Below are 26,696 nucleotides of genomic sequence, written 5' to 3' on the forward strand. Positions count from 1 at the left end.
AATCCATTTTCGGTTTCTTACATTTGAGAAATGTTGTTCTATTTAGTGTTTATATTCTTTTGATTTTAGGTAAATAGAAAATTAAATTTATACTAGAAAATATATGCTTTGTTTAATGCTCACACACTTTTTTTTTCTTTTTTTAGTGTTCAGTGTCACCCTTTCAAACATTCTTTAAAAGTGGGATAAAGGGGACGGGAGGGATTGGGGGAGATTAGGCTACAGGATCCTCCAGGCATTGTCTGAGAATCTGCAGATAAAAAAAGAAAGAAAGAAAGAAAGAAACGCATTGGTTTAGTTTTGATTTGGGGATGGGGGCAGGGACAGAGTGGGGGTGAGATGAGAAGGGGGAGGATGGGGATAGCACATTTGGAGGCAGGTGGTGGTGTTGGTGGTTGGCCGCCTGGTATCTGGGGATTCGGAATAAAAGGAGGTTGGATATCTGGAATTGATATGCTGCTGTTTCCTGTTTAATGGCAGAAAGAGTATTTTCTTGCTTCAATATGGTTACTCATTGAGCTTCATTATTTTTGAATAATTAGTGGCAATACTCGTTTTACTTTTTTTAAAGGGCTCTGTCCTTATTTGTTTTATTTAACTTTTGTATGCTTTTTTTAAGCAGAGGGAAATTTGCTTTATTTCAAAGACTTGGATAAGTCTCAATCTACTCTAGTTCTCTCCACAGGAAACAAAATCCACCTATTGTCATGGTATCACATTATAGAGTTATAATGATATGTATTCAGTGTTATTGCAAGACGGCGTTTAAGGAGCAGGAAGTGTGACTGGATGCTGTCAGAAGCACAAAGTAAATGACCAGCTTCTTTTTTTAGTTTCGTATGAAAACTGAGAAAATGAGTTTGGATGTGAGAAGCATCCCAGAAGAAGTTAAAGACTATTTTCCAGTGAGTAACTATTTGTCAATGTGTGAGGGAGCATTTTGAGAGACAGTATATGGAGTTCAAACATCAAACTCTGGACATCATTGTTTGTCAAAATGTGCTAAAGTAGGTGGTGGTGGCTTAAGCTGACTTCAAACACAAAGTTGAGACATTTGACTTTTCCCAGTAAAACATGAGGGAGGAATTACAACCAACAACCACAAAAGAAAAGACATCTGAATACAAAGATAAATACCACATACTCATCTTATTTGGAAACCTTGCAGTTACACACAGATCAAGTTATTCATACACTGAAATTTGCAAGATTTAGAATCCCAGAGCAGTTACCTAACTAACAGTCAATAGTATAACAGTGACAGGAGGAAAGACTTTTGTAGAGTCTGTGACACCAAGCATGTCAAATCAAATCCACATAACCACCAAGAAAAAGGCATAGCATTAATATGCTAGAGTGCAACTCCTACAACACGTACTGGCATGAGCCCAGCCAAACTGCTCATGAGATGAAAAATCCACACCACTCTCCACTCATTAAAAATAAACTGATTCCAAAATGTTCAGATAAAGCTCTAATCAGAGGCAGAAATGCTGAAGCAAAGCAACAACAAGGCCTTTAGTTTAACAGAAGACATGGAGTGTAAGACTTTCCTCCGCTTCAGTCAGGAATCCAGTCATGGTGGAGCTAATTGAGGATACGAAATGGAAATGACTGGTGTGCTTGTATCAGTTGTACTCTCCAAGAGAGGGAGAGATGAGAAGGAACAGACAATATTTGCAGCTGTGGATATCATCAGAGGAAGCCACTGAAACCATGCCAATGAGGTCAGAGCCGGTAAGAACAGAGACATGTCAACAGGACTCTTGTCAGAAAGACAGTAGCAGTGATGCATGTAAAACTGGAAAGTCACACTAAAAATCCTTTTGGAAAAATCCTATAAACCTGCTGTGAGACTATGTTGGTTCAGAGAAATCAGAAAACTTGGGAATCTTTAAGTGGAAAGACATGAGATCTTTATGTCAATGCTTTTATGTTATGAGAAACTTTATTAGTTAAAGTTAAGTTACTAATTTTAAGAGAGAAATATTCAAGTATGTATTTGGTGCTTTAAGTGTTAAGATTTAAGGTTACAGCATTATTATTATTATTATTATTATTATTATTATTATTATTATTATTATTATTATTATTAAATTAATGTTTCTATTTGCAGACTTATATAACCAACCTTAAGACTCAGAGGGAGATCAGTTTATGGAGAACATGTCAAGGATTAGAATATTTGATATTTAATTACTGGTGTAATTGCAAGATGATTCCAAGGACCATTCAAACGTACACACACACCAAAGGACACATGTATGTAAAATAGTTGTGTATGGAGCTAACAGAGTTACATACTGAGTACAAATAAACTTTTTTTTAATCTACACCTGTCAGCATCTCTGAGTTCATTGATTAGCATTTTACACCAGAGCTGTTAAATGTCTGTGAAGGTACATGTGCTTATGTAATGCACAACTAATTAATGATTCACAGTGACCCAAAGCAAGATGTATGAATTTCATGCTCACAAAAAATTATCACAGGTTTATTTGATTATTATAATTTTTCCATTGACTTCAATTATTAATGACTGATAATTCATCAATTTAATCCATTAAATTGATTACATAATCTGTGTCCATCCATGGGTCAACAACATTGCAACACTGAAACACTTAGTCAGAGAGAAACATAGGTTTGGCAATCAGAAAAGGAACCAACATGTCATCCTGTACCATGACTTTGACGGATGGATGGATGGATGGATGGATGGATGGATGGATGGATGGCATTCTGCAGAACAGTAGACAGAGTGAAACTGGCATAGGATCATTTTAATAATAAAGGGATAATAAAAAGTGATAAATTACAAATGTTCGCTTGTTGAATGTCGATGTTCTCTTGCATCAAATGACCTTCACTGATATGTTTGAAATCTGATGGAAAAAGCCTAGAGTTCAGAAGATGTATATTTGTCAGGCTATTTATACTTGTACTATTGAAACTTGTAACACTGATCAGAGGTTAAAGACAGTTATGCAGTTAAGTGATGATTAATCAGCTCCTGTGTGGACGTCACTGAGTGAGTTCTTTCTTTCTCACCAAAATGCATTTTAAAACGTCCTGCAGAAGGTTTTAAAGATGCATAAACGTCTACTACGCTACTTTACAAATCTTAAAGCAACTTTAGCACCCATCCCATTTTCAAAACACAATGTGGGTTTAATGTGCAAAGATTGTGGATAAGAGAAGTTCACTTGTCAAATATTTGTGCAAAGCAGGTAGATAAGTTTAAAACATAACAACAGTGCTGATGGATCAGCAGGTGGCTATCAACTGCTTGCCGACAGCCTGTCATCCTTTCCATATCAGTTAATCTGCAAAGACTGAATCTCTCCCAGTAATCTGCCTCCATTCACATGCTAAAAGTACCCATCACTGCCATTTGTCAACAGTGTTTCAGGTATTGTGATTATCACAAATGAATGATTTTGGTTTCCAATCGAACCAGTCCTTGAGCTAAATCAGATATTATTTTTTGTTTGGTATGACATGCTGAACATGAATATATAGATACTACCAACTGACTGTCTTTCAGATTCAGAAAGGTCAGCACTCAGAAAGTCACTACTAATTATGTATTTATCTATTTTGTTATAAAAATTAATCAATTAAAAAAGAAGAAAAAACAATTAAAAAAACGAGAAGATAAAAATGATGTTCTTCGATCGCTATTATTTGAATGTCAACGCCGTTGAAGTTCATTTATTTATTCCCCCAACTTGTTCATTTTATCCGTTTCCTTTATTAGTAATATCATGATTTTACAGATGAGGTGAAATCTTCCTTCCCTGGTGGAATCTGACGCCTCAGACGGCTCCTGGTGCTAATGGAGTTAGATCAGCCATTAGCAAAGCAGATTGATTCATTACACTAATGTGAGTCTAACCCTGTTGGCCCTGTTGAAATGCGTGCAATATGACACTTCTCAAATTTGTTCTAACACATGCCCTGGGGAGCCAAACAGAGCTGCGCTAATGGGGGAGGTGGAGTCAATTATGCAGGGAAGAGCTGACTGTCAACATATATTAGCGCTGTGTGCTATCAGCTGGCTCAGCCCACTCAAACACAGCAACGTCTCTTCTTCTCTTAGTCTGCAGAAAAGCAGTTTTACAGTTTCACAGTTGATAAGAAGAACTTTTTTTAAGTAAAAAGTACCTCAAACCCACCTGTTACTATCTTTAAAATTAATGATGATTGATGACGAGTCCGTCTGTAAGAACTGTTAGATACAAGGCCTTTAGCTTGTATTTATTTATGAAGGTCTGCATCTGCTTACATCATTTAAATAAGTCATATTTAAAAGTATATATGGCCACATATAGATTTTGGATATATCAGTTACAAAAACATATAGGCATAAGTGATTTATTTTTCATAAAAAAGTATATAAATAGGAAGTTAACTTCAGAGTATTTTAATTCTTTGCTTTTCCCTATGAGCTAGGAACTTTTTAAATGATTTGTGTTGTTTTGACTAACAAAAGTATATAAAACAAAATTCTTGTACACAAACCTACCCTTGCTGCAAAATCCATACAGCTAGCACTGATGAAGACTATCAAGTCACTGATGTCACCAAAACTGTAATTTTTATGTTATGTTCTTCCTGCAGACAAACTTATGGAGTATTTAAGTGTTAAAAGCATAATCCGTCAGATTCATAATCAACAGTGAAAACAGTAGCTAAAGCTGACCTGCTACAAACATGGGTTGAGAAGAGAATATGCTAAGGCTGGGGGAGTGGAACAAACTCAATTTAATGGTATATAGTTCAATATAAATGCCAAAAAAATAAGTAAGACAGAAACAAAATATAATACAGATGCAGATCTATTCAATAGATGTGTTGCTTTTGGCCAGGACCAAAATAAATATCCTATCTGTATAGGACCTTGGCAATAGTCCTGGTTCAAATGTAAAACTTTACATTTGCATTGTCAGTGAATTTAAGAAAAGTCTGGCACTGAAAATAAACAAACTGGAACTAAACTCATACAAGACACACTTTCCTGCTTCAACATACATTTCAGGCGTGTTTTTCTGGGTTCTTTTACCAGTTGCAGCTTAGATAATCTGCATAAACTGTTTGCTCTTTAATAGCATGTTTGATCATCTTTTTGTAACAATTTTGTAATAAATTAAACTTTGTAATAAACTTTCATATCTTTAGTTAAAGATCATTTTGTAACACTAAACTACAAAAGCTTAACTGTATGGTTTTGGGCATATTCCTCCATAGGTTTCCTCCACAGAATTATAGGTTGACTGACCTCATTCAAGATTCAAGCGTTTATTGTCATGTGTACAGAAAAGCATTTCTCTGTACAATGAAATTCTTTCTCTGCTGTCCACACACAGATGCTGGTTAATATGTACAATAGAAGTAGAACAGATACTTACAATGAGTATTTGGTTAAAGCTTTATAGTCATTCCCCATTGAATGACTGGGAAACAGATAACATTAGTGATTCCATTATTGAGGTTGATACTAGTGTCTGAAAACAAACTTTGGGTTCAGCAAACCACAGATTGTTGTTTGTTTTGTTTTGGTTTTTGGTTTTTTTATTTTATTCTGTAGGGAAACGATGTCTGCGGCAAGTGGAGATAAGGCCAGTTCTTGTGGATGTGAGGGTGGGTGGTCTCTATTTACCTGTAACTGAAGGGGATTTCAGCTCCCTGCAGGTCACTGCTTTACATTGTGTCCCCCTTTTGTGCTTCGTCAGCACTCACGGCAAGCACTGCAGAGTCAACGGACTCATACACAAGAGACCAAGGAACATATGGTCACCCTCTCCTCATGAACGCTTTCACGCAAACAATGACAGGGATCAAAACATGGTGAAATGAGCTCGAAGTTTGCAATTGAGACTATAATATTTGGCTGTGGTGTATTCATAGTAGTAACTGACTATGGGACCGCACTGGTCTTCAAAAAATCCCAATGTGTGTTAAATAATAACTAATAGTAGTATGTTTTTTATTATAATTTTATTCTGATGGTTAGTTTCTGATGTTTTTCACAATAACTGTTTTCAGTAATAAAATATAGAACATTGGGTCTAATTTGGGTACTAAAGTAGATTTTCTGATAGGTAGTTACAGTATGCTTAATTGTAGAATAGTCACTATGCAAACACACTGGATATATTAATAATGTAGTATAATCCTAATGAAATTATATAAAAGCAAATTTTTTACATAGTAGTTTTTAATTTTGTTGTTTATTGTACCATTTATTATATTTCTTGTGGAAGTGAAGTGTATTTTAAGACACTTGGACAATATGACTGCCAAATTAATGTAATGCAGTGTTTATTAGTTGTTGCTTGGTTTTTTTTAATTTACTGATTTCTCATTCTTTGTGTGTTTGCTTACTGGGAGGATTTTTAAATGAAAGAGTTTTTTTGTAAAACACTATAAAACATCCTGATTCTTCATTTATAGTCAGTTTCTTTAAATGGGTAGACAAAACAAATCTGGTGGCATATATGTTTGAACCCATCTATTTAAAATCTTTTATGACAGAGCTTGCATCTTTGTTTACATTTATATCGATATATTTAACAACTAGTATGAAACACTCCACTCCATTATGTCTGCTTTAATTTTTGTAATGGTCACAATATTTTTTGGTCGTGAACTTCATGAATTAATTTTGAATCATGAAAAGTGTAATTGTTTTTGTTATATTACTATTGCAGAGCAGTGTAGTATCAAAATCTAAACAAAATTATTTTGAAAAAAATGGCACCTGTGACATTTCCTACAAATTAGCAACAAGTGCAGTTTGTTGAAATGATTTTCATAGTTTAAGAAAGTCAAATCCAAAATGTAAATTCAGCAATTTCCACACTGTGTTAAAGTTATTGTAGCAGTTATTAAAAATCTTGTGCAAATTTCAGGAGAATCTGAGAAAATCAAACCACTTCAGTTCGTCACCCCAGCTCCAAATTTATAAATTTTTGGCCAAGCAGTTCCTGCACTGTTTGTTCATTTGTGTGAATGGGGAGGTGTCCGTATTGCAGTACATCTGCTGTTTTAATAGCATAGCAAGGTCTGGCTGCTATGCCACGCAGGTGCGGCTCCTTCCCCCCAGAAGGCCAAATTCTTCTATAGCCATGTGCTGCCTGAGCAAACTGTGCTTCTAAGCAGGCCTATCCCATCGCTGACTGCCCACTGCCCTAGCAACATGCATTGTTGCTCTATGCAAATCCACTCACATTGGGACAGAGGGTTGGGGAGGGGTATCCTCAGCTCAGGAGCTGAGATAGAGAACGGAGGCCAGCCAATAAATGAAAGTTTGCCTTAAATCCTTTGGATAATAGAGGCAGAGGTTGGGACTGAGCTTCGAAGCCGAGATAAACAGAGGGATTACTCCTCGGTTTTGCATCGCTCAACCTCCTCTGGGTGGCCCTTAACCATCAGGAAAGCAAAGACGGGTGTGTGTGGGGGGAGGGGGGGGGGGGGGGGGGGGCAAGAGAAGAAAAAAATGTTTAGCTCATAGACATTCACACACCACATACGTGGAAAGAAGTGAGCCTAATTCCAACAAAGACTAAGAAATTAGCAATTAATTTATTCCAACCTCCCTGCCCTGGCTCCTTTTCTATTTTCAGCCCAATTGTTGGTTAGTTCGGCAACATCTGGTCCAGAACAGTCAGTGCGCCTGATGATGGATGCACCCTCCATTAAAGTAGAATGGCAGAGAAAATCTTCCCTTTTTCATTCATTTCTTGTCCATGGGAGATTAGTTTGGTTCGATGTGAAAAGTAATCATTAAAAATGTTGCTCTTTTTGCAGGCCATGCATATCCACCTCAGGCAGCACCTTTATTTGCAATTGTAATTTGAAGAATAATTAAAGAAGTTAAATGATTCTGTAAATGTAAAACAACTTGAGTCTTTGTGCTCAAGGGTGCATGAACCTGCGTCTTATGGCTGGTTGCTCTGATAAACTCAGTAATGAAAGAATGTCATTTGTGTCTAATGACAAATTTTGAAGTGTTTTGGATTTGCTCACTCCCCTGTCTTCAACTCATGCGCCCTCTCATGACTGACTTTAATCTGGGCAGGCTCTGGGGAAGACAAACCGCAAAGAAGCCTGCATCAATCATTTCTATCAACTGGTCACTCAACTGGTCAATTTAGGATTTTATCTGTGAAATATGTTTGTTTGTTTTTTAATTGTTCATTCATTTGCAGATTATCAACACATCTGTTTGGTTTGTTTTAAAATTTATGAAATTCATAGAGTATTAACATATTTGAATGCTTCACTTGAATAAAAGAGAGAAATTTGTTGACTCAGCACCAACAAATTAAATCTCTAGCCGCTACTTTATTCAGTAAAGTGGAGAGGTGGCTTAATATCAGTCACGTCAGTCTGCTTTTGAGCTGCATCACCAGCACTTAATATACGCCTCTCCATAACAAACACTCTCCTGCACACACACACACACAAACACACACACTGAGAACGAGAAGGCCAGATCTCGTGGAAATGAGCTGTTGACATTATTTAGTGTCATTGTCTATGATAACAGGACCAACTGCTGGGATTTAGCAGATAAACCCTTTGAGTGAAACCCACGTCCATTACAGTTTTCCATACGTCAGTTACTGTTGCCCCATTTAAACAGAAAGATTTTGGTAACATTTACATGGTTTTTAGGAAATTACTATAAGGAAATATGTTGAAAATCTTCCTAATGAGAAAGTGAGGAATAAAAGAACTCGTGACATCGACCTTGAATGAAATAGTGTCTGACGCTAAAAATAGATCTTTTGCACTATTGCAGTCATCCCTGGAGAAATTTCTTTAACAGTTTGAATAATAAAATATCAGTTTTAATTTGAAATACTGGCCATTAACACACATACGCAGCTGACAACAAACATGATGCTGTGACTACATTTGCAACATTTTTTGGCCATAGCGCCAAATTACAAACAAAATAATAATAATGATACTCTGCTTGAGTAAAAACGCTATGCTGGATCAGAGAAAAATGATCACTGCAAGTTAGCTGCTCTTAATTTACTTTATTTTATAATGCAAAGCCAGAAAACAGTTCATAAACCTATAATGGACTAAAGATTTTTTTTAATCTCTATTTTATCTCTCTCTTTAATCTCTGCTTTTAGCTAATTAGGTTGCCAAAATCCCAGGGCTGAAGGATGTTTCCATTGTTTGTCCTCATATCCCTGATATATCCACATATCCTGACACCCATTATTATTTTATTTTTTAATATAACCATACCGTTTCATTTTATTTCATTTATATCACTACATCTCTGCAGCTACCTAAGCTTCATAGCCTGACACAATTCAGTGTTGGTAGTGTCATAGCAATGATGACACTATGGAAAACCAAGAGGAAATCAGTGTGTCCTATGTAACTAAAGGGTATGTAATCATACTATTTTGAGTTAATGTTCTAGGTTAACACAGTTGACTTTATTTATATGCATAAAGTCTGAGACACAAAGTCATATATTTAACACTAACCTGGAATAAAATGGGCTTATATTTAAATGTATACAAATCCAAAATAATCAAAGCTTTCTTCTGACCCACTGAGTTCACTTTGGGTACCTAATGTCTATTTGCTTTAACCAGATTTATTGCTGGAGTCTTCCTCAAAGCTCCCAGTACTTTTCCATTTGGAGATAGGACAATAATATGACTTCACTGTGTTTCATTGTGTAATTTCACTTTTATTTTGATCAATCCATTTTCCCATGATCCTATTTGCAACATCCCACCTAGAAAAGCAGTCGGACATAACAAAAAAAAAAATCTTGAAAGAACACAAAGGCACAAAGAGGAGGAGGGTACAGCAGTTGAGACAGCCGTCTCAAGCCTAACAGGGAACTTGGTCTTGCCATACAGCCGGGCCACTCCAATTCTGAGCGAATGCTAATGAGATTGCTCTGATCCCTCCAGTGCTTCCCATGTTTTCAACACCTTCAAGGACCACATGGCGCTTGCAGCATAAAGACAACTAAATGAGAAATCTGAACGTTTTTTGTGACGCTAGGGGCCTCCTTGCTTTTCAACCTGGCCGCCCATTCAATGTACCTCCCCAAAAAGAAAGGATAAGAAAGAGAGTGCTGCAGGGGGTATGGATGAGTAAACTTTTCAGGGAAAATGGCAAATTTGTGAACCTGAAGTAATAATCAATTTATGGCCAAGATAGGGCAAAGCCTTTGACGCAGGATGAATCATGAGTTGGAAAGACTGAAAGGGATGCGAATAGGAAGAGAGATGCTCAAATTTGGAGGCTGTTTCTCACAACCGCTGTAATGAGATCACTAACATCTTGAGCTTGCCTTCACTATAGCCACCAAACAACAGGCTGCTAGATGAAAGGTGAATCCGTCTAGGTTCCTGCTGGCTGGTTCAGAAGCACTTTAATAGCTGAACGCCCTATGAAAGGTTCCTGGGCAGTAGCTCATATTAGCGGCAGAGCACACTGCTTAATGGGATGATGCCTTTTGGCTTTTGTCACGAGATGATTAAGGGCTTCGTTGTCACCGCTGCCTGTTGAGCGCAAAGGCACTAGAATCCACTTTGACTGGCTTATTGTGTGAGTCTATGTGGTAGAAAGAGGACCTTTTGATGAATACACCTCTCAGGGATCTATCAGGTGAGCTCTGCATTGGAGTCTCACATCTACTCCCCCTTCAAAATATCTTAAGTGCTTTGTTTTCCTCTAAAGACCCTTGAATCTGTCGTCATCTTTGGGCAAAGACAACTGCCTGAAAGGGGAGCAGCAAAGAGAAGAAACTTGAAGAAAAAATTAGTACATATGTGAAACCAGTTCACTTTATATAAGTTTATGTGGGTGGGAAGTATAGTTGATGTGCTTCTTCAAGTGATTTTAACAGTTAAAGACAGTCATCCAATAAAATTCATTGTCTTGCTACACTATTCATGATAATTGCAACGGAACAAGTTCAACAGCCAGAAAAAAGTAACGAATTTAAAGAATAAATTTGTTGTTAAGCTACATCAAAGCCAGTAAGTCAGAATTAGTTTATCACAATCCTTTGTCAGCTTTAGCAGCGTTCAGGAAACAGCACGGGTGAAAAGACAATAAATTTGAAAGCTTTCAATACAAGGACAAATGTGTGTGTGATACACTGCAATTTACCCCAGAAAGAAGGTTATTAAACCAGAGGACATTAAACAGAGAATGCACCATGTTCATTTTTTGCAATCAATGCAGGTCCTTTCAATTGGGAGAGCTTCATACCCGGGATTACTTTGGTGACTTAAGAAGCTAGACTACCTCTGTACCCCCACCATCTGCAACTTCACCCCCTCCACCCTTCTTCAACCTCTCCACCCCCCCCCCCCTCAAAAATAGCACAAGGATACTGCCAGCCTTTTCATTCCCTCCTAACAAGGCAGCTCCAAAGCACAGGCCCACTCCAAGTAATTAAATCAATCCCTTTGTATTGCCCAATATTCCCCTTCAGTGAGTGAATGCCCAAGATCTGATTATGGCTCTTCATGCATATTCAGGCTGAAGCTACAACTTGTCTATAGCAGTCTCTTATGTTTTATGTTCATCGTTATGAGCAGTTAACATGCAACAATTTCCTTTTTTTCCCTTTTCCTCCAAACTTTTTTTTCACATACATCAGTTTGCTCCAGCAACACTGGGAAATGAAGTGCAGTCACTGACTCTGGAGGCTCCGGCACATTTAAGAGAAAGCTGTAAGATAAGGAGAAGTTAGGGTTGGAGCCCAAAAGACAAATTGGATTAGCAAGTATTGGATTAAAGGTAAAACGGAGGGATAACAAACAAGAAAAGCTGCCTGTGATCACAGGGTTTAATATATTTCTTTTCCTCTCGGATCCCTTTCTTCTCTCCCTCCCCCTTTTTCTTTCTTTCTTTCTTTTCGAGCAAAGATCCCAGGCTTAAGACAGACTTATTAAAACTGGGATTAATTTGTAATGCTCTCCTAACCCTCGGGGTCAACGAAAGATTTGTTATCTAAAGCAAACAGGAAAAAATGTACTATAACAACACGACACGCGCTTTAGGGCAGTATCTGTGGGGCTTCTGAGAGATTGTAGCTTTGTGCGAAAGCTGTTATCCCTCAGATATTTATTTAAGCGGTGAAATAAAAGCCTTTTGGGATAATCTGTGTAAATATAATAATTGCTCCAAATCTTTGGAATATTGTATCCTTTTTTTATTTCAAATATAACATATGAAATTGTGACTAATAAAACATTTTCATAGCTATAATATCATATATTATTATATATTAATAATCTATAATAGCAAAAAAAGGCTCTTCTTTTGTTCAGCAGACAACGAGACATAGCTGTTCTCATAGGCCGTTCTCATTAGCCTTATCTTTTTAATAAAGCACTTGGCCAGATTGTGATCTTAATCTTATTTGCTTATGGAGGCTTTGTCCACTCAGATAAGTACTAAGTTCTTTGGGGAAAAAAATCAGCACCTCTGCAGAAAAGAAATAAATATCAGCCAACTGTTTTCTGGCCTTTGGGTTTCTTCCTCAGGGTTTGCAGTTCAAGGGACCAAATCTCTTGGCCCATTGCCCATTCCTGTGTTGTTGAAATATCTAGTCTTCCTCAGTGTTGTGTTGTACAAGACTATTACTGCGCTACAAAATAAGATTTAAATTAAAAATAAATAAATAAATCTTACAGTCTGTAAGTTACAGTCTTTCACAATATATCAAGATTTTGTTATTGTCTTTGAAATTAGGGCTAAGGGCTAAAATAATATATTTTTAAAAAATTATACAGCAGTGAGACATGACATTAAATGCCATTCACTGTAAATCTGATTCTATAATTTAAAAAAAGTGTAAGTTTGTTGAGCAATTTCTTAGCACAAAGCAGAAAACCCGTCAAAGTCGAGGCACTGGACAAATAAAAAAATTGAGATACTGTTTGCTTTATATATCTGTTCTTTGTCTTCAGCTGAACTAGACTGTATGTGCAGAATTTTATAAAGTGGGTCTGGTAGATGATAGTTTCATCTACATCACTTTTGTAAATGATCAACCTGTAGAAGGGATATTTTTGTTTCTTTAACTGACAGAAAAGTGCTGAAGCCTCTGATTTTTTAGTCTAAATCTATGGCCATCGCCAAAAATATAACCTAAAAATGAAGGTTTTGTTATTGGGCGAAAAAAGGTGATATTAGGATTTTGTTTTAGCTGACCTAAAAAATGCCTCCATCCTGTTTTAAAAACAACATAAAATTATGTTGCTTTTATTAATCATTTTCTTAACCAACTTTACAGTTCAGGGTCACATTGTCACGGTTCTGGGTCAGTTTTGACCCAGTATTTTGAGTTTCTCGTGTCTTGGTTTAATTTTGTATTTTGATTCTTTTACATTGTTGACCATTATGAGAATTATAGGTTTCTGTTTCTGTTTTAGGATTTGCTCCTTGGTTGTGTTCTCGTGTTTATTGCAGGTTTAGTTCAGTGTCTAGGCTGTCTCTCAGTGTCTGCGTCTTTGTTTAGTGATTCATGTTTCCTGTCTTATTGTGAAAGTCCACATCTTATGTTAGTGTGTGCAGCTTTGCTCCCCCTGTCTCGTGAGTCCAATCCCTCCCAGCTGTGTCTCCCTCCTGTTGCCCATTCCCTGATTACCACCCTGTGTATATTAGGCCTGTGTTTTCCTGTGCTCTGCGTCGTGTCGTACCATCAGATTATGCCTATCTGTTTCTGTTCTCAGTAGTCAGTGGTCACTTCATGTTTTGTTTTCGTGCCAGCAATAAAGCTGAGGTTTTGAGGTGTATTCAGTGTCCGAGCCTCGCATTTGGATCCTCCTCTCCATCTGCCTGCACACAGAGCCCTGACACACGTGGGTTGATGGTAATACCTGAAACTAGTACACTGATACTATAATCTAAAATGCACAATAATTCTAAACAAGGACACTCAACAGCCCTCATTCTTACTTCTATTTTTTTTTTTTTTTACTTTCATCATTCATCTTGATATCTCAATAAAACATCTTCTAGTAAAAGTGTTCAAAATAATGTATTTAGATCATTAGGATCTTTAGTTTGTACCATCTGTGTGCAAGTGGACAGCTGCCCTGACATGTCCGGGCATAAAATGGAAGGCAAGGAATAAATCTGGCCTCAAGCACTTGTGAAGGTCTATGAGATCATAGTCCAACATGTGTTAAACAAGAATATCATAAATTTTAGAAAAAGCTAGAGAGGCAAGGTTGAGATAGTTTGGAAATAAGCAGAGAAAGGACAGTTGTTACGGTAAATATGGAGCTGCCAGACAAAAGGAAACGAGGAAGACCACAGAGGAAATTCGTGAATGGCGTGAAGAAGGACATGGAGAAGGTTGGTGTGACAGAGAAGGATCCTAGGGATAGGGTGAGATGGAGGCAGATAAGCCACTCTAGTGACCTAAAGTGAGCAGCCAAAAGACGAGGACAAAGTAAATAAATCCATCAAAACATGTTAAACATATTTACGTTAGATTTAAATACCTCAGCTCGTCCTGTGATGGCCGGCATCTGGTGGGGTCAGCTGCCCGTGGCCTCTGGGTCTCTGGGGTACTTCTGTTTTTTGTTTTGTTTTGTTTTCTGGTTAGTTATTTTTTGTCTTTGAGGTGCTATTTATTTTTTTAGTGTGTTTCATTAAAGATGCAGCAGTTGAAGACCTAGTGTGCTCATGTGTGCTTTGTTATTTTTTTCACTTCCCCACCTTTTTTGTATCTCACTTTCTGTCCCTTTTCTTTTCCTCCTCCTTCTTCTCTCTTTTACCACCTGTCAGCTCTGGCTTTATATAACTACACAGAAAATAATTTAAATAATTATATAAAATAGATGTATAAAGAAAAAAGAGGGACCTATAGAGAGTCTATAGCACTCCTCTTGGCAAAGCAAATGTGTTTGGTAGAACAAAGCATTCAGACCATGAGTCTGCTTGCTAAAACTACTGGATACAACGGGTTAAAAATAAATAAATAAATGATCACCTATCATTTCGGACGATCTGATTTCCTCGTGTCAGCATTGTTCCCACATCATCATAATTAATGTTGTTCCAGGTTCAACATTGCAAGTGACCAATCACCTTCTTGTGACGTCATTCCTTTGCGACTTCGAAATACCCGCCTTCGAGTATTTCGAAATACAAGTGAAGAAGCGAAAAACCGCCGCCTGTCCGCCGAATTTGAAGTCAATTCGCCTGTCCGCCGAATTTGAAGTCAATTTAGGATACTTTCCTTTAATAAACGGTAAGCATTATACATATGTTCCTCACTTGGCTTGCTGTTTGTTTGCTAGCGATAGGCTACTTGACAACAGCATTAGCTAACCAGTGTTCTCTAGACCAGCGTTCCCCAACTTTTTGGGTGTTTCGTGGCCCGGGGGTTGGGTCAGGCAAAATTGCAGTAGCTTCCCTGATCATTTTACAAACATAAGTGAAGAGAATCTGGACTAAAAGGCCTAGACTTATGGTTGTGTGCTGAATCTATGAATCAAACTATCACCTGGAAACATAATTAACTGGTCCATAGCTGTGAAACTGGACATGAGTTCTTGATTCTATGGAGATTAACAGTAATCCAGAAATTTACAAATTTGTCCTGGGACATCGCGTAAATGTTGTCCCTGGGACATCATGTAGAAGTTGCCCTGGGACATCGTGTAGATGTTGTCCCTGGGACATCATGTTAAAGTTGCCAGAGACATACCATATGAAAGTTTAGCTTCTTTTAGCCCCTGTTTGTTTTATATTATTTTATATATTTTTTTTTTTTAATATTATATTTAATATTTACATTGTATTGCAAAAAACCCCAAAACAAGTTAAAATGAATTAATGAATATTGACTAATTAAACCTTCGTTATTTTTCCACCAGAAATGGACGACATAATTAGAAGAAGTGTTCTGAATGACGAAAAAAAAAGAACTGGAAAAGACACACAACTTTGTGTGCATGTGTCACAATGCCAGGAGGACCCATTCAGTGTTGTGTTAGAAAAATTGAACTCATTAACCCTTCATGGACATTATAAATGTTTAAATGTTGCCTCAGGTAAAGACAGGAAAAGAGACTATTACAAATTCAACTGCATCAGAGCTGGGGAAAAAGTCGAAACAGCTACAGAGCAGTGGGCTGTAAGGCCTATGTTTCATTTAAAGTACTCAAATGTTGGAAAGACCACACAGTCACCGTGCAGCGTACATATGATAAGCATGATGGGCATGATCCTTCGGACCCAAAAGACGCACATTTCAACAATATTTCCAGTGATTTGAGGAGGAAGATTGAGGAACTGCTTTCCCTTGGAACTAAGCCAGCCATCATACTAACCGAATGTCATAAATGGGCCAAAGAACATGGACACAGAGATCTTCACAACAGAGAGCATTTTGTCACACCACGTGACATTGACAGTGTTAGAACCTGCATGATGAGGAAGAAGCACTTTAACTGTGGAGACAGTCAATGTGTACATACCTTACTTAATGGAAAACATCAAGAACATGTTCTCTTCTATCAACCATACACATCTGACCAAGAACTAATGATTGTTTTGCAGACACCTGTAATGAAATCAAACATGGAGAACTATGCAAAACAGTTAGTATTTGTTGACACCACGCACTGCGTTAACCAGTATTCATTTCCCTTATTCACACTTGTTGTAAGAGATGATCATGGGCATGGAGTCCCTGTGGCCTATGCTATTGTCAGCAACGAAAGTCAGAAAACCCTGGAAACTGTTCTTGGAATAGTTTGTGAGCATTTCCCAACTTCCCCGAGGTAAATAATACATTGACAGCTATTAATTTTGAAATAATTCCTTTTCAAAAAAGTTATAACATGCCAGAATCTAATGCTATAGCTGCAGCATGGGCTGCAAAAAACTTTCCTTTCCAGTTGTTAAAGTTATTCCTATAGGCTGTATGCAGTATTTTATATATCTACTTGTGAGTTGAAATGTTTAATTTGGCATTGAAGTGGTGCTTTGAGATAGCAAAAACATTTTCATACTGTTTAATCTCATTTAGTGTTTTCTTTTTTTCTGTAGAGCATTTATGGTTGACAAAGACTTTGCGGAAATAAATGCTTTGCAGAAGGTTTTTCCAGAGTCAGCTATCCTTCTATGCTGGTACCATGTCTTGCAGGTAAACCACAGTGTTTTCTTTTCACGTTGTCTAAGATGCACCTGAAACACATTTTTACAACAGGGTCCTGTTGTTATGATTTGCCTCATTGTGATATTCACCTACTCAGGTTAATGAATATAAAGGGATAAAATGTTGAGTGACTATGTCCATCCATTTAAGACCACAGTGCACTCATCTTCTGGTGGCTGCTTCCCAAAGCTCTTTTTGACATTTAAAAATATGTTTGCCTGGTTGATTTCTGTAATGCACAGGTCCTCTTGTCCAGTGAGTGACAAAGTTATTTTTGGACGTCAGCTTTCTTTTATGCTTTTTGTACAGCTGCTCCTCTGTCTCTCTCTCCAGATTAACTTTTTTTCTCTTACATTCACAGGCTGTTAATCGATGGCTTTCAAAATCAGAGTCCGGGGTCCATGGGCTTTCTAACACCCAAAAGAGAAATGAAATCATTTCTTTCTTTTGTAAGCTGAAAGCTTGCACATCTGTAAGTGTAATTTGTCTATTTCACATTTTGATTTCTTGATTACACTAAGAGCATAATAACTTTCAGTTGCTAAAAAAAGTTACAGAGAGATACAAAATAGATTTTTGAAACAATTTCTAAAACTGGCTTCTTATCTTGCTTATCAAAACAAGTACTTAAGCTGTGCAGACCATCATTGTGTCACCCACTGTGCAGTAGAACTTGTGAGTGGGATTCTTTCACAGACAGATGCTGAAACCAAATATGCTTATAGGTTTAGTGTTCCTTCTTAGCCATTGTAAGGGAAGAAATAATTGCTTCTTAATACAAAAACACGACATATTATTAATAACTTAAAATTCTTAATGTTATTCAATAAAAGGAAAAGGGCTTCAATACATAATATTAAAGATTTCAATAGGTCTGTTAAATGGATTGAAATATATTCTGTTGCATCCAATTCTCTTAGGAGGACGACTTTAAAGCCACATCAGCAGAGTTCTGCCAGACATTTAAGCAATACCCTTTGGTGTGCCAGTATTTTCAGAAGCACTGGGAAGGCATTGGCCACATGTGGTGTGACTACGGCCGTCGCTTCAGTCACGCTCGTTCTGAAACAAACAATGTGATTGAAAGGTATGATTTATTATTTTGACCTCATTCAATTGTATTGCTGAAAAAAAGATATTATGCTTTAATCCAAGAGGCTAAACTGAGTAGGTTCGTCATGTCATTGCCAGAACAGGTTTTAGGCAAATCCTTTAAATTCTAGCAGCGTTTTTTATGTTATCACAACAAAAAACAGAGTAGGTGGATTTGCCTAAATCAGCTAAACCGGCACAGAGCATTCCTTTATAAAAGACGTGTGCAATAGGTATTCCAATTTTTAAAAAAATAATACAGTCTTGATTAAAACTTTAAATTCCTTCAATTACAGTTACTAATCATTTCAAATAACTGTTTTTCAGATTTTTCCACCGCCTGAAATACCAGTTTTTATCTGGCTACAAGAATAGGCGTCTGGATGATCTGATTGAAGTGCTCCTAGGGAAGGCCGACGACTACTTCTCAGTCATAAAAACCCTGCAAGATGTGGGCCGCATGAAAAACAGGTTTGCTGACACCTTGTCTCAAGTTTCAGACTCTGCTTCAAGACTGATGGAAAGTGGTTGGGCTCTTAAAATTACAGTCCAGAACAGCCATGGAGTTAATGCATATCAAGTCCCATCTGAGTCAAGAGAAGACATGGTGTATGATGTCTGCCCTGTTGAGTCCTACTGCAACTGTACATATGGCTTACGAGGACTTCTTTGCAAGCATCTAGTGTTACTTGCAAAATTAGCAGAGGCTGACAATGACATCTATCCAAACATGGAAACAGACCTTGGCAAGAATTGCAGTGAAAGAAAGGCATTACTTTGTACACTGTGAGGACTTGAAAGTGATAAAAATGCCAAGTTTGTTTGGAAATCTGTGTTTTTTTGCATCGGCTGAAACACTTCAGTGCACTTGTTGTACGTTCTCTCACTATAACACATGTGCTTGCCTGAAGGTGGCTTGTAGCCATTTTAAACAAATGAAAAACTCTCTGAAAAGTCCTCTATCAACTTTGAATGACACTCCTGTAGTTGAAAGCACAGACAAAAAATGCACAGAAGATGCAGTTGGAAAACTAAATGCTGTTTTAGACACAGTTAAACAGTGGGCATTCATTCCAGAGGGTATTACTGCAATGATAGATGAACTGCATACAAATGTCTTAAAAACAAAACAAGTAGGCAAAAGTATATGCCAGTACGAAATAAAGACGACAGATAATGCACGCAAAATTAGGCCATTGTATTCTAGCAAGAAACGTTCGGCCAGCATCGACATTCCAACAGTCTGAAAATGAATGTGAACGGTCGATAACCACTGAAAGAGAGACATCCTCTGGAGAAAATGAAAACCTTTTGGAATACAAAACAAAAAAGAGAAGAGTTAAAGCTAAGTATATGCACAAGTAGACTTTTGTGTGACATTTCAAAGGGACTGCATCCATTACTTCTGTTTATTGAAACCTAAAGCTGAATAGCTGTCTTAACTTTCTGCCAAGGAACAGATGAAAAGAAATTGTTTGGTCTCTCAAGCAGTTGTTATTTATGTGTGTTATTCATTACTTTGGCTTGGTTGCTGTTTTTGATACAAATTCATCTGTGCCCATTGTAATATTTTCATATGTTACTATTTTTATATTGCTATGCATTATAAATAAAGGATTACTTATTACTATTAAAGGTCTGCATTTGTAATTGTTGGTATTATTTATAAAATATGCGCTCTTAAGTTTTTTGCTCCATAAAACGATACCTGTCACTTTTTGGACATAGAGTATCAGCTGTTGAGAATCCTGGCTCATACAAAATAGAAGTAAAAGGTTTCAACATCCAGCCTTTTTATGATTAAATACAAAGTGTAATAACAGAGTTATTGGGGTGTGATTTTGTTAATAGTTAGTCTTAAGTATAAGTTTAATAGTAATGAGTAAGAAAATATAGCCAGAATAATGGAATGAGACTAACACCTGACCTCACACTGAGATTTGGTATGAAGTGGCATGTTTGTGCTAATGCTGACATTGGGGCTCAGAGTTCCTCTGTGTGTATATATTTGTGAACGTTAACTTGGCTAATGTCCAAGGGTTTGACTGCTTTCCTGTTGGATTGTATCACAAAGAACAGGGATAAGAGCACCAGTGGCCGTGCACACCCTCATCTCTTTCCTTCACCCGATCATTAGTGTTGGAAACCGGCATTAGCTCAGAGTAGATTAGACTTCAGTATAGTGCAAGTGATTTGATTTTATGATTATTTGATTCAGTTTTTTCTGTGTTCAAGCTCAATTACTTTAATAAAATATGTTGAATTCAAACAAATAAATAAACAAATAAACTGTGGACATTAACCTTTTAAACCTTTCTGAAACAAGACAGGTAAAAACCAGTGTATAAAAGTTTACATAGGTATAAATAGCTCTAACACTTTACTCCAGCCTGGCGTCCACACATGTGGACATCACATTTTGGGTTATTTAGACCAAAATACTAAATCTTGATCAACAAGTGCCTGATATACAGTTACGAGGACATTATACTGCAACTGTTCTATCGAAATTTCAAATTAATGTCCTCATATGTGGCTCTCATTTTTCTCAGAAACAAAAATTAGGTAAAAAAAACAAAACCTGGTAATTCTTTCTTTTTACATTCATCGGGTTCCAATCGGCCCAAATATCAAAGAGAAATTAAAAATGCATGCCATGGAAGATTTCGGGTCTTAGGGGGTTAAAATGACCAGACCCCTCCGGCCTGTTTTCCAGGCCACTAAATTAAACCCAGTCAATTACCAATTGAACAGAATAAAAACCTACGAGGTCCACTAATAGTCCAAAAGTCCAAATCTTTAATAGAAAAGACAGGCAGAACTCAAACAAACAATAATCCAAACGAGGAGCATATATACACACTGGAAAGTAAATAATTATAAGTTATTAAATCAGACTAATTAAATACAGTAAAACTAATAAGGGAAGACGAACACACGGGAAATAAAAATAACAGTGTAAACATACCAAAACTCAAAATAAAACAGGAAAGCTACTACAAACCGAGTGTGACACAATTACATTCATATTGAAACATATGTGATAATTTTCTTTCTTTGTAGCATTTTTAAGATATGTGTTAGAACAGTCATTATGCTGTTTGGATTAGGAACCAATCATTTTTGCCAAATAGTTAACACAAACTTAGAACAACAATGAACAATTTTCAAGATTCTGATTTACAGAACAAACAAAAGTCACAAAAGGTTTCATTATTTAAGAGACAAGATCAAGTTTTTCACACAGGAATGAAATGACAGAATCCAGTGCAGCGGGGCCAAAGGTGTGTGTCAGCAAACTGAAGGTTGAGGAATCAGTCAGCTCATGTTTAAGATTGTGTTGGATTTTGAGAAGAGTCTGTCTGTTATTAGAAAGTAAGATTAACAATGTTACACCAATAACCCAAATACGGGGAAATGACAAATAATACCAAAAAAGATACAACTTTCATATTGTTTTACTAACTTACTTTGTCATATCAGCACTTGAATGGTCGATGCCTTTACAGACCATGTCTGTTGTGACATCGCAGGCCAATCTTCCGGCAAACCCGAGGGCTAGCTCCCCAGCCTCCTCTTCACTCAGAACACTAAACACTGTTACTTTAGTTTTGGCCTTCTTAGGCCTGTCAAGAATCATTGCGGGCAGTTTGGCTTTACGGCCCTAAAAAAGAAAAAGTGCAAACACCAAAAGAGCAGAGAGAGACACACACACGCGCACAAAGTTAAATGCTTTTGTTTACATGGTGTAATTGTGTATATGTTGCAGCAAATGCACAATTTCCAGCCACATTGTCACTTCATTGATACGAGTAACCCGGATTTATTTCAGGTGACATCAAAATTTTTTTTTTTTTTTTTTTTTTTTAAGATGGCGCCGGTGAGGTCGGCTGCCGTCACGACTGCTCCGACCACTTTTTCTTTGTCTTTGTTTTTTAAGTTAGTTTTCAGCGTTTCTAAATCGGCAAAATCATCACCATTGGGTACATTAGGTATGACAGTGACACTCTTGTTTCTATTGGTATACAATGTACTCACAATTCGAAGTTTGTTTTTTTTTTTTTTTTTTTTTTTAAATGACATCAGAAACAGCAGTATGCGACATTACGTGATGGCAGAGCTTCAGTTCATCCTTTGTCATTCGAAGTTTTTAACTCCGGATCCGAGCTGGCCGAGTGAGATCTCGAGGGAGAACAAAGGGAAGCGGCGGCGGCCTAGAGGGAAGCGAGCCGGCGTCAGGAACAGGCTGAGAGCTCGTGCACACCGCACACCTCTGCCTAGCATCCTGCTCGCCAACGTCCAGTCACTGGAGAACAAGCTTGACGACCTCAGGGCCAGGATAAAGTTCCAGAGAGACATTCGGGACTGCAATCTCCTCTGCTTCACCGAGACATGGCTGAACCCAGCGGTGCCGGACCACGCCATCCAGCCGGCCGAGTTCTTCTCGGTTCACCGCATGGACAGGACACGGGACTCGGGGAAGTCAAGGGGAGGCGGCGTGTGTTTAATGGTGAACAACAACTGGTGCAACAGTGCGAACGTTGTTCCTCTCACACGCTCCTGCACACCAAATCTGGAACTACTGTCCATCATGTGTCGTCCTTTTTATCTACCTCGGGAATTTACATCGGCCATTGTAAGTGCCGTTTATATTCCACCACAAGCGGACACGGTCACCGCCTTATGCGAGCTGCATGAGGCACTCACACAGCACCAGACACAACACCGGGACGCTGCGCTTATTGTGACGGGGGACTTTAATAGCGCCAACCTCAAACGCGCAGCGCCGAACTTTTATCAACACATCACCTGCCCCACCAGGGGTGAAAGGACACTGGACCACTGCTACACTACGGTCAAGGACGGCTACAAGGCACAATCCCGCCCCCCGTTTGGCAAATCTGATCACGCCGCCATCTTCCTCATGCCAAAATACAAACAAAGGCTGAAACAGGAAGTTCCGGTTCAGAGGAAGGTCGCGCGCTGGACGGATCAATCGGTGGCCGCGTTACAGGACGCACTCGATGACGCAGACTGGGGCATGTTCAGAAACAGCTCCGACGATGATGTCAACGTGTTTACGGAAGCGGTTGTGGGATTCATCGGGAAACTAGCGGATGATACCGTGGAGACAAAGACTATCACAACGTTTCCCAACCAGAAGCCGTGGGTGGATAAAACCATCCGCGACGCTCTGAGATCCCGCACCGCTGCCTACAACACGGGACTCATGACGGGGGACATGGACCCGTACAAAGCCGCGTCATATAACGTGCGGAGGGCGGTGAAAGAGGCGAAGCAGCGCTACGGGAGGAAACTAGAGTCACAACTCCAACAGAGTGACTCTAGGAGCCTGTGGCGGGGACTAAGGACAATAACGGACTATAAAGCACCAACAACCGGTATGACGAACGCGGCCGTGACTCTGGCAGACGAGCTGAACACTTTCTATGCTCGCTTCGAGGCTGCAGCTAAGGTCTCCAACAATGCTAGTGTTAGCGGCGCTAACGGCTGCAGACAGGAAGATACTGCCAGCACCGGAAACGTGCTCGTCATCTCCGAGCATGAAGTAAGGAGAGCCTTCAAGAGAGTGAACACCAGGAAAGCAGCAGGACCAGACGGCATCCCAGGTCGTATCCTAAGAGACTGCGCATACCAGCTAGCTCCTGTGTTCACTGAGATATTCAACATCTCTTTATCTCAGTCGGTGATCCCCACATGCTTCAAAGAGTCCATCATTGTTCCTGTCCCGAAGAAACCCCACCCTGCTTCTCTCAATGACTATCGCCCTGTAGCCCTCACCTCAGTAGTGATGAAGTGCTTTGAACGCCTGGTCAGAGACTTCATCATTTCTTCACTACCAGACACACTGGACCCACTACAGTTCACTTACCGTCCAAATCGTTCCACAGACGATGCCATCTCTCATCTCCTCCACACATCACTCACTCACTTGGACACTAGAAGGGGGAATTATGTTAAAATGCTCTTCATAGACTACAGCTCTGCATTTAATACCATAATTCCCTCCACACTCACCACCAAGCTGGAGCATCTGGGACTCAGCTCATCTATGTGTCAGTGGATCTCCAACTTCCTAACTGGCAGACCACAGGCAGTAAGGATGGGCGGACATGTCTCAGCCTCCACCACTCTCAGCACTGGAGCCCCCCAGGGGTGTGTTCTGAGCCCCCTGCTGTACTCTTTGTACACATATGACTGTGTGGCCACTACCAGCTCCACCACCATCATCAAGTTTGCTGACGACACCGTCGTGGTGGGCCTGATCTCTGATAACAACGAGACGGCCTACCTGAAGGAGATTAGGAATCTGGAGAACTGGTGCCAGAGGAACAACCTCCTTCTAAACGTCAGTAAGACAAAGGAGCTGATAGTGGACTTCAGCACTAAGCAGGAGAGGAACTACCAGACCCCCGTCATCAACGAGTGCCCAGTGGAGAGAGTGGACAGCTTCAAATACCTCGGAGTTCACATCACGCAGGACCTGTCATGGTCCTGTCACATCAACACCGTGGTGAAAAAGGCCCGACAGCGTCTCTACCACCTCAGACGCTTGAGAGACTTCCAACTGCCCTCCAAGGTGCTCAGGAACTTTTACTCGTGCACCATAGAGAGCATCCTGGCGGGAAACATCTTAACCTGGTTCGGGAACAGCACCATGCAGGACAGACGAGCTCTACAGAGGGTTGTGCGGTCAGCTGAGCGCACCATCCGCTCCGAGCTCCCTGACCTGCACTCAATCTACAGCAGGCGGTGCTGGACCAAGGCCAGGAAGATCGTGAAGGACCTCAGCCATCCCAACAACAGACTGTTCTCTCTGTTGAGGTCAGGAAAGCGATTCCGCTCCCTGAAGACCAACACAGAGAGACTGAGGAGGAGCTTCTTCCCGCAGGCGATACGGTCTCTCAATCACACCACCACACAGTACTGACCCACACATATGGTTCTTACACACACACTGGACTTTCTGGACTTTGGTTTTGCACAACACTGGTCACTATATTCTTCATTTCCAGTTAATACTTGTACAGCTGCTGTTATTGTGTATATATTTATTTATATTTAGATTTCTTCATACATTCTTATATAGTTCTATATTGTGTATTGTGTATTTTGTTGTACAGTTATTTTATTTTCAACTTTAATTTATATATTTTATCTTATTCTTCCCAGTTAAATTTACCCTTCATTCTAATTTGTGTTGTACAGTTATTTCATTTTTAACCTTAATTTATATTTTATTCCTTCCTAGTTAAATTTACCCTTTTTAATTTTTCATATTTATTTCCTATCTTATTCATAGCCTTTCTTTTTTTGTTTTCTTTAGGTCACGAGCAGTTGTCCAAGCATTTCACTACATATCGTACTGTGTATGACTGTGTACGTGACAAATAAAATTTGAATTTGAATTTGAATTTGAATTTGAAATCACGAAATGTATACCTACCCCAATCAAACCTCTGAAAACATGAACTGACATGTTCTCTGCATTGATTCTGCGCTTGATCTCGTCTTCTGTTATTGTGTAGGTTTTCTTTTTTGAGCTTGGTACAGATAAGCGACCATGCACTCTGTAAACTGTACTAGTTCCTTCTGAATCAGTTTGAAATTCTGCATCTGCATCGATCCTGTCAACATCATCAGCAGCAGCATTATCTGTACTCAGACTTGTGCCGTATACTTCTGCTTCTTTTTCGTTGTCTTCAGTCTGTGTACCTTCATCTCTTTCAGTCTGTGTACCTTCATCTCTGACTGTCAGTCTTCCTATCTCACTGTTACTTGTCGATTTGCTGCAGATGTTCTCTCCCTTAGGAACTTTTCCTTTGTCATTCGCTGCCTGATGCTTTCCCTGATGACATTCTTCACTGGCTACTTCTATTGCTCCTCCTGTATAGCCACCCACTATGCTGCACAACTCCTTTCCCTCTGCTGTGCTGCACTGTGCTGTTACATAAAGAAGAATGATATAAACAGCACTATATCAATTTAATTGTGAAGAGAAATCCCCACAATACGACACAGTTATGTCTAAAATAGTTTTGTGTAAAAACTGGATCTTGAAACGTCCACTTTAATTACACAGTCCTGGTGTGCAAAGGCAAAATTACGAAAAAAAATTTCACTTTAAACATTTTTGGACATTGTTTAGTTATATTGTGACTTACTCTCACAGAAGATACAGATGCCACAAACAGACTTTGAACAACGCATGTGCTTGTATGCACCACATTTCTGGCACTGCACCTGTGAATTAAAAAAAAAAAAAAGAAGAAATAAACAAACAAAAAACAAATGAACAAAGTCCATTAAATAAACAATCTATATGGCTAAGGACATGTCATAGTGTACCCGGTCTTTGGCTGCAATCACACACCAGCACTGACTGTACTTCCTA

General features: G+C 38.7%; 1 protein-coding gene and 1 long non-coding RNA gene across 4 annotated transcripts; one reads left to right on the plus strand and one right to left on the minus strand.

Moving 5' to 3' along the window:
• The first annotated feature begins 15,028 nt into the window (after positions 1-15,028).
• On the plus strand, positions 15,029-19,535 carry LOC112435026 (uncharacterized). 2 transcript variants are annotated; one of them, XR_013098816.1, is made up of 5 exons: positions 15,029-15,274; positions 17,080-17,176; positions 17,550-17,660; positions 18,109-18,275; positions 18,608-19,535. XR_013098816.1 is itself a non-coding variant. In XM_024802905.2 (5 exons), the coding sequence occupies exons 1-5, from the start codon at positions 16,456-16,458 to the stop codon at positions 19,068-19,070; spliced, it is 1,194 nt and encodes a 397-aa protein (XP_024658673.2). In that variant the 5' UTR covers positions 16,224-16,455; the 3' UTR covers positions 19,071-19,535. The 2 variants fall into 2 exon arrangements, 1 of the variants encoding a protein (XP_024658673.2); XM_024802905.2 differs by lacking the exon at positions 15,029-15,274 and adding an exon at positions 16,224-16,811.
• A 1,521-nt stretch (positions 19,536-21,056) lies between these two features.
• LOC112435011 (uncharacterized) lies at positions 21,057-26,687 on the minus strand. Of its 2 annotated transcripts, XR_003024362.1 has the most exons (4): positions 26,651-26,687; positions 26,467-26,545; positions 21,751-21,944; positions 21,057-21,642 (listed from the first exon to the last, which is right to left on the minus strand). It is a non-coding gene; the product is annotated as an uncharacterized LOC112435011 (long non-coding RNA). The 2 variants fall into 2 exon arrangements; XR_013098817.1 differs by lacking the exons at positions 26,467-26,545; positions 26,651-26,687 and having other exon boundaries at positions 21,751-22,118.
• Positions 26,688-26,696: the final 9 nt, after the last annotated feature.

The sequence above is a fragment of the Maylandia zebra genome, linkage group LG6 (assembly GCF_041146795.1).
Source record: "Maylandia zebra isolate NMK-2024a linkage group LG6, Mzebra_GT3a, whole genome shotgun sequence".
Classification (NCBI taxonomy): Eukaryota; Metazoa; Chordata; class Actinopteri; order Cichliformes; family Cichlidae; genus Maylandia; species Maylandia zebra.

Coding starts and splice junctions, on each gene's coding strand:
- LOC112435026 (XM_024802905.2), top strand. CDS start 16,456: ATGATGAGGAAGAAGCACTTTAACTGTGGAGACAGTCAATGTGTACAT. Junction 16,812..17,079: donor CATTTCCCAACTTCCCCGAG/GTAAATAATACA, acceptor TTTTTTCTGTAG/AGCATTTATGGTTGACAAAG. Junction 18,276..18,607: donor ACAAACAATGTGATTGAAAG/GTATGATTTATT, acceptor ACTGTTTTTCAG/ATTTTTCCACCGCCTGAAAT.